This window comes from Parambassis ranga, chromosome 22, assembly GCF_900634625.1.
Source record: "Parambassis ranga chromosome 22, fParRan2.1, whole genome shotgun sequence".
NCBI lineage: Eukaryota > Metazoa > Chordata > Actinopteri > Ambassidae > Parambassis > Parambassis ranga.
The window spans coordinates 13,937,959-13,948,909 of NC_041042.1; the positions used below are offsets into that span (position 1 = coordinate 13,937,959).

General features: G+C 42.3%; 1 protein-coding gene across 3 annotated transcripts; it reads right to left on the reverse strand.

The window, feature by feature from the left end:
- Positions 1 to 369: 369 nt before the first annotated feature.
- On the reverse strand, positions 370 to 8,805 carry gng7 (guanine nucleotide binding protein (G protein), gamma 7). Of its 3 annotated transcripts, none has more exons than XM_028395925.1 (4): positions 8,688 to 8,805; positions 6,484 to 6,636; positions 5,072 to 5,187; positions 370 to 4,836 (listed from the first exon to the last, which is right to left on the reverse strand). In XM_028395925.1, the coding sequence occupies exons 3-4, from the start codon at positions 5,150 to 5,152 to the stop codon at positions 4,711 to 4,713; spliced, it is 207 nt and encodes a 68-aa protein (XP_028251726.1). In that variant the 5' UTR covers positions 5,153 to 5,187; positions 6,484 to 6,636; positions 8,688 to 8,805; the 3' UTR covers positions 370 to 4,710. The 3 variants fall into 3 exon arrangements, with proteins under 3 accessions (XP_028251726.1, XP_028251728.1, XP_028251727.1); XM_028395927.1 differs by lacking the exon at positions 8,688 to 8,805 and adding an exon at positions 8,501 to 8,659; XM_028395926.1 differs by lacking the exon at positions 8,688 to 8,805 and adding an exon at positions 8,423 to 8,659.
- Between the last annotated feature and the right edge of the window lie 2,146 nt (positions 8,806 to 10,951).

Below are 10,951 nucleotides of genomic sequence, written 5' to 3' on the forward strand. Positions count from 1 at the left end.
TTACCTAGCTGCTGCTCTTTGTTTGGTGCATCATGTTTCCAACTTTGCAATGCACACCATGCCCTCATTAGGCCAGGAGCCATGTGTGTGTACATGTGCATTGTATATCTTTGCAGTTACTGTAAGAAAAAGGGGAAAAGAACAAGTCTGCAGCCATGCTAGCAGCAGTACTGTAAAGCTAAATACTCAGCTTGTAAGCACTGTTTGGCAGTTATAATGTTTACAATGGTCATCATCTGACTATGCTATGACAATTATGTAACAGGTTTTACAGGTGTTTAGTCATAAGTGTTCATTTCTGCATGGTCACATTTTAATCTGGAAGTGTGCATGCGTGTTAAAAACAGAAACAGAAATGACACAAGAGCATGAGTTATTATATCATCTTTTTATTAATGTTATCTACTTCTCAATATCATCTTTTTTTAAACAGCAATATCCACAAAATATTAACAGTGTGCAAGAAAACATGAGTTATGGCACATCAGAGAACAGTTACAAAAAATAGATATATTTTCTTCATAATCAATCAAGGCAAAAAGATACATATACTGTATGCATACACAGGAGATCAGAACACAAAAGATGAGTCTCTGGAAGGGCTCAGAGCCAATTCAGTGATGTTTGATATGAAAAGTCCACCGGTGAGGAGCTTCAGGACTCTCCTGCACCAGAAATGAATTAACATCGGGCTCACTCTGTGTCACCACAACACCAGTGGATTTTTATTTTCATCTTGGAGCCACGTGCTCCACTTTTAAGACGGTGTCAATATCTGTTGATCCGAGACCGGCATTAACACAATATACGCCACCATAAGGCAAACTGTCAACCAAACCAGCAACTCGGTCTCTGATTGTAGCCCAACCAGGGATGGAATGATTGAAAAAATGATTTTTTTTTTAAAAAAATATCAGGGCAACATCAGTGTGTGTATTTGTGTGTGCTGATATGATATGCATGCTTGTTTTGTGTTGTGTCTGCAGCTGTCTTAGTCTCAGTTATTTCCTTAATCATTAGGTTTTGGAGGTCTTATCTATCACTGTGATTTACACATCGATACAGATTAAATAAAGGTATTTATTTTATTTAAAGAAATTGTTTCAAAAGACCAATACTTCTTTTGAAAACTGCTTCCCATGTTTGGAAAATACGTTACGTGGTTAGTTTAGCTTAGCCTCCGCTAGCCTGGCAACAACAAAAGCTCAACAACAGCTCCTCTAAAGGTCAAACAATAAGGAGCGTGTTACGTTGTCTTACACAGTTAGAAGTGTTTGAAGGTGGATGTTGTTTTTTAACACTAAAGAAAACTAGCTGCCAGATTTAGCTTCATATTCAACAGATGGACATAAAGACATCCTATCAAACCTCTTATCTTGCAAATGGATATTTTCCCAAAAGTCAAACTGTTCCTTTAAGTCCCTAAGTTAAAAATGAAAAACAACATATAGCCACGGCACAAAAGAAAAACAAAAATTGAAATGAGTCAGCTTATGAGTATTGTTAGGGTTGTTGTTGGTCATCACACAAAAAATAGCTTCCCACTTTTTTTTAGCTGAACAAGTTTAGCTTGTTACAGAATCCCTCTTCAAACTGTACGCACAAAACAAGCAAGTGGAGGTCACACATGCAGCTCTCCTTGGTCATGTCACATGACCTTTTCCTCTGGTCAGACTAACCCTGACCCAGAACTGCAGGACTGTAACGTTAGTATGTGACACTGCGGCACTGGAGGCACCCTGTGTTCTTACACATCACGTTTCTCCCACACAAACACACACACACAGACCACACATGCACCTCTATTTTCTTTTTCTCTGCCTACTGCTCTTCCAAATCATCCTTTTCAGCTAACAAACACCCACAAACACACACATACACAAACACATACCCTCAGCCCTCACTCTATGGCGCCACTCCAGCTCCAGCTCTCTCTTGTCCAAAGCTTGCTCTCCCTGCCTCTAATAAAGGATTTGTATTAGAAACTACTGCTGAAAGCAATATATAATATAATTATATATGAGCAATTGGGAAAGTTGTATTGTTTAGGGAAGTTAAGAACAAAAACAGAACAAAATCAAGCTCAGTATTTGCAAAGTAAGACCTCTATCCAATCCATCAGGGTCACAGTAGCAACAGGGAAAGCAGAAGTGGCTAGGCCTCTTTTTTTCCTAACAAATTCCTCCATGGGCATCCCCAACCACTCCCAGGCAGGCTGGGAAACATAATCCAAGCCTGGCTGTGCCTGGTAAACCTCTGAAGGAAGGCTGAAGGGAGGTTCTATCCAATACTACATCATGATTTATCATGTGGGGAATCTTGCAAGGTGTCCGCAGTCAACCCATCTCTCTGCAAAATTTGACCTGTGATATGACAGCAGAACAACAGAGGGATCAACCCCCGAGACAATCCATCAGCAGATGTAAGTTTTGTTAAGGCCGCACCCTGCTCCGTCACTGCAAACTCTTGACAAAAGCCTCAGTTAAATGCTAAATGTAATGGCACAAAGTTCCCTTCTCTCAGCAATTATCCATTAAAAAACACCTCCCGCTGATACAGTTCCCTTAACCTTTGACCTCTGACTGTCATCCCTCAAGCCTGACGAGCACCCGCAGGAGAAAAGTGTAGGTCTGTGTATGTGTGCATTGTTTTCTGTTGCCCAACAACAAAACCAAGAAGACAATGTAAAAAAAAAATTTAAAAAATGAGGGCGTCTCTGGTGTTAAAGGAAAGATCAGGAGGTTGGTTTTCATCCACAAGAATGAGGTCCGATGTTCATCCTCTAACAGGATACGATCCTAAACCTAAACAGAGCTTTCTGTTTCATTATGTTATCCTCATCAGTTGTATTGGTACATGTGGATAAAACCAACCTCTGCCATCACAAGCCTCTAAAACCTGAATGACAAGAAAAGGAGGAAGAAGAAGAAGAAGAAGAAGACAGACAGACATGATCCTGACTGACAGAACAGAAGTACTAAAAAAATCCAACATCCACAGAGGGGAATTCTGTGTTTAGATTTTGTATCTTACAAACACTGTACAGGGTAATACTCAACTGACCAGGTTCCATGGACTCCATAGAAAGAAGAAGGAAAAAATAAAATAAAATAAAAATAAAACCCAAAACAGCTACTCTTCAACTTATCACTTCTGCACATGTCTGAAAGAAAGTTTATACACTTAGTTTGTTTCTCTTAACTTTGTTTTTTTCTTCTTCATCTTCAGTTTTTACAATCAAGTTTGGTTTGTCAGAGAGGAGGAGCGCTGAAGGAGAGGAGGGAAGCGGACACAGGACGGGGGTACTACCGACTCTCTAAGGATCCGGGGCCCCGGTACTCACATTAGATTAAAGATCGATTTAAATTTATTACATCGCTTCTTTTCTTTTCTTACCATTTTATGAATAGAAAGTGGAAAGGGAGCACCTCCATTTTTACTTCTCAAAGTTTGGGTTATCTCTTCCAGCCCTGTATTCCTTCCAGACTTCTTCGGTGTGGTCACACTGCGACCTCGCCCCCTCTCTCAGGGTAAAGCACAGGGAGGCTTGATGTACAGTAGAAACCTTTGTTTTAAATACCTGGTTAGGTGTTACCCCTGGCTTACGACTAGATCTCCTGTTATTTCATTAACACGAGCAGAAAAAAAAAAAAACACAAGCAGCCAGGGGCAACACCTAAGTCAAAGCAAAACAGTTAAAAAAATGTACAGTATTATCTAATCTGTTAAGTTCAACAAAATATCTAAACGTACATTAACTTCACAAACATGTATCTGTTAAGAAAAAAATGCAGTAAACGTCCGTGGTAATAGCTTGAGTTCAGAGCCGTTCACTGTGTCCCTCTCATAGGTGCGGATCGGAGACATTGATTTCAACCAACAGCGCAAACTGCAGTGGAATCAGCGACATCAGATCAGCATCTAGAAGTGACTTTTTGTACAGGTTGGCACAGCTGGAGGCTTGGCCAAAGGCTGCAGACAGCCATACTGAGGCCACAGGCAGAGAAGGTCTGGGTGGGAACATGCTGAAGTCAGATAAAGGCAAAGGCTGTAGCCACTTGCTTCAAAACGACATAGCTCTCCGACTTTTGTTTTCTTTAACTCCCACACACATAAACACAAGCATTTATTGAGCTTTTTGATGGGACACCAGGTCGTGTTTTGGCATCCATTTCTGTTGCCCACATGCATCCTCCCACTCCCTGCCTATGGCACAGCTGCCCATCTTTTTACCCAACACCTCATTTCATGACAAAAGAAGGAAAAAAAAAGATTTCCTACTGATTATTATTGTCCAGATCCCTTTCTTAAGTTAAGCTGACACTTGTAAGTTAATTCACCAGCATATATGAATATTACCAAAGCACCTTGGATCATACTCAGTGATATACTGATCTCAGCCACTGTGAGTACAAGATACCTGCCCCCTAGCTGTGGGTCTGGGGTATGGCGCTTTTCCAGAGTGACTATTTTGGGAGTGTGTATGTGTTTGTGTGTGTAAGAGACAGATTCTGTGTGTGTGTGTGTGTGAATATTAAATGCAGCCCTGTAAGATCAGATCAGGCTGCCTGGAGTGTGTGTGTGTGTGTGTGTGTGTGTGTCTGGGGAAGTCTGGGGATCTATTTAGATAGTGAATGTGTATGTGTGAGTGTGTGTCTGTATGTGTGTGTGTAAATGTGTGTGAGGGCAGGAAAGAAAAGCGGGGTGCAGCTATAGGATGATGCAAGGTTTCTTGTCCTTGAAAGGGTTTTCGGAGGTGGGCACACCAACCAGCAGAGGGTCGCTACGAGCGTGCTGCTCACAGTAACTCATCAGGTCTGCTGCTGCTTTAGACACCTGACGGGACGGAGCGGAGCGGAGAAGGAGGAGGATGAGGGAAGGTGAGGAGGTGAGGTGATTAAATGGGATGACAAGAAGAAGACGATTGGTGGAGGTGGAGGGAAGGAGAAGAAACAGCATGAAGGGGGAAATAAAAGAGGGGAAAGGAGAACATGCGCAGGGACAGAAAGGTCAAATGTGGGTACATAATCTCGCTTAAACATATAAACTGGTCAGAAAATTGTTGTTTTACCTTAATGCGCTCGAACCCTGCCTCAATCCTCAGCTGTTCCACCAGTTTCCTGGCCTGGGCGATATTATTAGTGGTAGACATACTGATCCATCAGAATACACCAACACAGGAGAAAACTGCAGAGAGAAGCCAAAATACCTTCTGTTACATGCATCTGTATGTGTATTTTATATCTGACATCTCAACTTTAGTCTGAGTCCTTGTACTAAGAAACATTAAATGCATACAAAAATATACAAATCCAGGCTTTTGCACCAGAGTTAGCCAATAGAAACAAAAAAGAGCAACATAATGTGAAAAAATCTTTCTGTAGGACAGTTGTAGAGCTATAGCACCACAGTGAGGTGACAACATGATGGTGCAAAGCATACAGTGATTGAAATATGATCAAAATACAGACGCAAAAACACTATGAACTCTGAAACAAGAAGCTATTGCATAAATATATGTGATATTATAAGAGCAATTATTGACATTCTAGCTGAGTATTTACAGGTATTATTGTAGTGAAGAATCAGAATCAGAAGGAGGGAGGAGTACAGCCTACCTGATACAACACACATGCAAATATTAATTATTATAAAGTGCAATAATTTCCCCCTGGGATCAATAAAGTATTTCTGATTCTGATTCAATAACTTGTGCAATATCCCTGTGTATCAATAACCATATTCGATTACCATCTATGCTGCTGTGCAATGTTTGTAAATAATTCCTCTTATCTTTTATTTTACTGCTCTATGTTCTATTTTATTCTATTTAACTCTTGCTCTGTCAGTGTTGTATTGCTGCTGGTACCCAAATTTCCTGAGGGACCTTCCCAAAGGGGTTAATAAAGTATATTCTATTCTATTCTATTCTAATCATGTTTATTGCCATGTAAGTGAAGAGGATTCATATTATTGGAAATTGCCTTAGTGATTGGTGCATACATAAAAAGTATAATTAAGATGGAATAAGATAAAAAATAAGGTAAATAAGATAAAATAAGATCAAGTAAACAAGGTAAATAATGTACTGTAAAAGTAAGGCTATAAATTGACATGACACTACAGACATACAATGAACAGAACACAACATGAGTGTAATGGCAAACATAGACCCTGATATGAACAGAGTGTAACAGGTGCCACATGGATCAGTGAGGTGGTACTGGTGTGCAAGTAGTGCAAGATGGAAGTAAACAGTGCAGAAGAAGTAACTAAGTACATTTACCCACGTGCTTTACTTCATCCTTCCACTTCAAAACATTATTGAGGAATTTTCTGTACATTTATGTGACATATTAATTAGACAGACAAAAGTTTGTCAAAGCTTCTTGACCACCTGATGTTTTTGCCTGTAAAGATACTACTAAATAAAACTACACTGCAGATTGTGCATCCTACGTGTCTCCAGAGTGTTGTTGTTACCTGACTGATGGTGTGTGCAGACAGGACTCTCTCTGAACACTGATAGGAACTGATGGAGAGGACGGTCTTGAGTGATGGAGGGACGGCAGGAAAACAGTTGCTAGGTCAGAAAGACGGAGCTGGATGGCCGGCTGAGCTTACATGGGCTTGTCTCTGTGTGAAAGAAGAACAGAAGTTATAAACGCACAACCATTACATTTATCAGCAAGTTTCTGATCGATTCACTCCACTGAGCACCTGTAAAAAGCCCATTTACTGATCGCACAGCGAGACATTTGCATTCAAAACATTTACACACCTTTCAGCACAGCATGGTATATGATCAAAATACACCTGCCGCCTCACATATACATCACTACGAGTGTGTTACTGCTGTGTCTCTCACTCTGTCTCTGTCTGTCACCCTCTCGCTCTCTCTCTCTCAGGAGGAGAGTCCTGCTTTAATTACTCCTACTGTGGAGTAGCTCCGAGAGTCATGGCTGTAATTAGGGCTTTTGTATGTGTCTGTGAGAAAGAGAGAGAGAGAGAGAGAGAGAGAGAGAATAAAAACAGGAACCACCTGATGAAATCCTCTGTCTCTCTCTGCCAGTGCAATGGTATTATGAACACACAGATTTGTAGCTTGTTAGGTTAAACAATGCATTTTATTATCATGAAAAACTCACAGTTTGATAAGTAAGTTATTGGATTTGTTTGGAGTCAATTTTAGGACTTTTTTGGTGTTTTAATCCCCCTAAAGCATAAGAAAAATAGCCAGTTTTGACTCCTCTAAATGTAATAGATCACATTGTGAAGACTGGTCTATTATCCCCAAATCACACACACATATACACACACACACCTGTTACCACACACAATATGCTTCTCATTATCTGTCAGGTCCTCAAATACCCACAAGCAACATCACTGAAAAACAGCAGCAGAACACAAACCTGCTGCACACTGCTGAGCTCATTACAGGGATTGCTGTATGCTGTAATGTGCTCCATACTTTTGTTGTGTAATGAGGTGACAGCACCTCTTTGTTTACACAGAAAGGATAAAGAAGAAATATATGTTTGAATATTCTCTCATGGCAACGTGCAGTGGCAGTGCCTTGAGAGATCCATATGACTTAAATCGCTTATTTTGCACTTTTCAGACACTGAAGCCTTGTTCTTGGATTTGTCCAGCCTGTTGATTTTTCAAACTTTCTGCTGTGGCGCATACCGAGCCGAGAGAGAGAAAGCTGAAACCTTAAAAAAACAGCACAACCCAGAATTCCTGCCAGAGCGCACTCACATTTCTCTCTCCTCTGCTGCGCGTTAAACTGAAAATATTTCTTAAAAAGCTGATGCAGAGAGACAAAAACATGTACAGTAAGACGGTCACTTGACTTAGCCTAGACTAAAAACATCACCAGAGCTGGACAGGCCTCGGCCAACCAGCCAGCCAGCCAACCAGCGAGCGAGCGAGAGCCCACAGAGGCACTCAAGACGCGCAAAAATGCATCAATCCTTATTGATCCCAGCAGCTCCTGAGCGCTGATCGGGCCTACAGTACGGAGCCATGTCCTCTGCTATAGGCCCTGCTCGCTGCTCCACCGTGTGAAAATACAATGCGGGCATTTTGATGGATAGAACAGCATGTCCTCTCTCTCCTATGGCTATCCACGCGCCGCACACACACGCCAACATACACACGCATACGCACAGGCGCGCAGGCACAGGCAGACCTTATGCACATATCAAAGCCAGAGATATATTCCCAAGTGAAGACCAGACTATAGACGGCTTCAGGTCTGCAAATAGGCCCTGACTGTTAGCCGTGGGAGCAGGGTGGTGACATGTTTTGAGGGAAGCAGGCTCCAGCAGCCAATATAAACCCATCCAGCGACAATGGGCACAAGACCGGAGCGCATGCCGTTATGTTCCGCTATTATGCAAATTGATGGGCCTACTTCGGCATATAAGATCCAGTTACTGTGGCTTGTGCGTCCTTAGAGTCCAGCTCGAGCTATAGGAAATCTTCCACTGACCCTGTCCCCGGTCCTCCCCACCCTCTCTGCCGGCAAAGGGCTGGGGAAATCCGGATTCGTGACACTGATGAAGCCCCTCTCGGCTGCAGCCGCCTTCGGTGACGAGAAGCCGGGGTTGCAGAAGCGCACAGAGGCGTTACAAATATTATACACGGGGAGAAAAATAGTCAAATATCTCTAAACTCACCTCCGAATGCGATGTATTGGTGATTTAAAGGGCCAGATCCGCTGGTTTCTCACCCTCTCTGCTCGTTCACTCCCCGTCTTCACCGAGCCAAACGCCTCCCCCTCCGTTACCAGTGTCTGTCCACTCCTCTACTCCCCCCCTCCTCCCTCCCTCCATCCAAGCTGGTGACAGCAGCTTTAACCAAGGGGCTCTCACAGCAGCGTTTTTAATTCACACCTGTAGTTACATCCACATATTGAACCCTGCAAACATTTTAAGGTGTACGCTCACAATGAAATCTAAAAATCCTTTATAGCGTAAGTCATCATTTGATGCAGAGGGACCCCTGGCGTCCTGAAGGAGATATTTCCTACTTGCATGAATGAAATTCAAATTTCATTTTCTTTCAAACATCGACTCTGATCATTTGTCTGATAATTTTTATCTCTTTTTATACCTGGATAAAAGTACATGAATAATGTTGTTTATAAAATAAACATTTCATGGTAATTGAGTTTAATTCCAGTGTATCCAGTTTATGTTTTACGCATTTTTTTAGTGCCAATAATGTAATTATATAACGTTAAACATATGTCTAAGCTTCTGTTTTTGTATTCTCTGACTCTAAAATATGACCTCTAAATATATTCTTATATTAATGGCACTTTCTATAGTGTTGTAATGCTTCATTTTCGGCCCCAATCCGTCACTGACACTGGCATGCACATCTGGATTTGCGTACCGTACTGAAAAATAAAGTGTTTTCTCCATAAATCAGGTACGTTGTATGGCCACGCGGTGGCTCCATTGACCCATTTTATAGTCGAATCCTCTCCTGGGAGGTGTGGGCCTCTCCATCTATTCTTGGCAGGCCCAGCAAACACGCAGCCTCCGTTTCCACCGAGCTGTATAGTCCACTCCTCCACACACAGAGCTAAAAGCGCAGCATGATTATATGGACAAGATACGAAGTGCTGTGTGTTTCCAGGCCACTATAACACTGTTTGATGCTGACAGATGTACACATATGTAGACACGTCTTCTTCATGGCTGACTGCTTGTTATATCCACAGGAGATCTATTTATACCACACACACACACATACACACACAGAAGGATACTGCATTGGCCTCATTTCCTGATGTGTGAAATATGCTGTCTGTGCATTAACATTTTAATTTCCTCACCTTTTAGCTTCCCTTTCTTTCTCCTTCTCCCTCCTTTATTTATCTCACTTCCTGTTTCCATCCCTCCCTCCTGTGTGTGTGGGTGTGTGTGTGTTTGGGAGACACTGGATTAGAGGAGAGCTCTTCATTTTCGAAGAAATCAGCAGTGGAAGCCCATGAGTCACCACTAAAAGATGCTCTGAGGCTGACAGCGGTGGAACCCACCCACATCTCTCTCTCTCTCACTATCTCTCTTCTCTCTCTCTCTCCCTCTCTCTCTTTCTCTCTTCTCTCTCTCTCCCTCTCTCTCTCTTTTGTCTTGTGTCATGTGTGCTTACAAGCTCATCTTTGACCTAAAGGGCTGCACAGACTTCCCTTAGATGTCTACAAGTGTGTCCCAGCATGGAGGATTGTGGATAAGATGATTATCTTATTAATAAACATCAGAGGGGTTGCCACGCTGGCCATGGAGAGGGAGAGCTTTGCTCCTCCTGCGCTGTTAAAACACCCCAGCAGCAGGCTGGGAGACCTCTGCCTGTCGTAACGCATCTCTGTCCCCACCAGGGTCACACCACACCGATGCGAGAGAACCATCGACAACGTCACCACCGTCTCCATAGCAACCGAGCTGGGCACAGCATCCCTAAGCAGATGTTGGAGTGAAAAGAGGAGTGGGAGACTGTGAAGGCAGCATCTGTGTGAATCTCTTTGTGGTGTGTGAATTAGGAGTCTACAGACACGTTAGCAGCGCTGATGAAAACACAACTCAACATTTGACTTTTGTTTTTTTTTTGTGTGTGTGTTTGTCAGCCCAGTGCAGCCACAAAGCAAACACACAACGAATCGTGCATGGAGATTTATTGCTGCACTAACCAGCAAACACAAGAGGGTGCAGCTACATGACATTAAAACAACGTTTCTGTATGCAGCCTTTGACAACTGCAGACACATTTATACATCTGAAGCAGTATTTCCCAGAGGCCTATTTTGCACATAACCTTTAGTGCAATTTGATCAGTGATTTTACTTCAGTGGGAAGCAGAAAGCGATCCAACTGATAATTGTTGAAACATTTTTTTGTCAGTCAAACTCACTCTGTAACGATCCTGGAGGAAAAGT

What these genes read in the sequence shown, in the direction of transcription:
- gng7 (XM_028395925.1), bottom strand. Translation starts at nt 5,152, where the DNA reads ATGTCTACCACTAATAATATCGCCCAGGCCAGGAAACTGGTGGAACAG. An exon ending in CAGGGTTCGAGCGCATTAAG is followed by an intron (nt 4,837 to 5,071) that starts GTAAAACAACAA and finishes CCGTCCCGTCAG; the next exon opens with GTGTCTAAAGCAGCAGCAGA.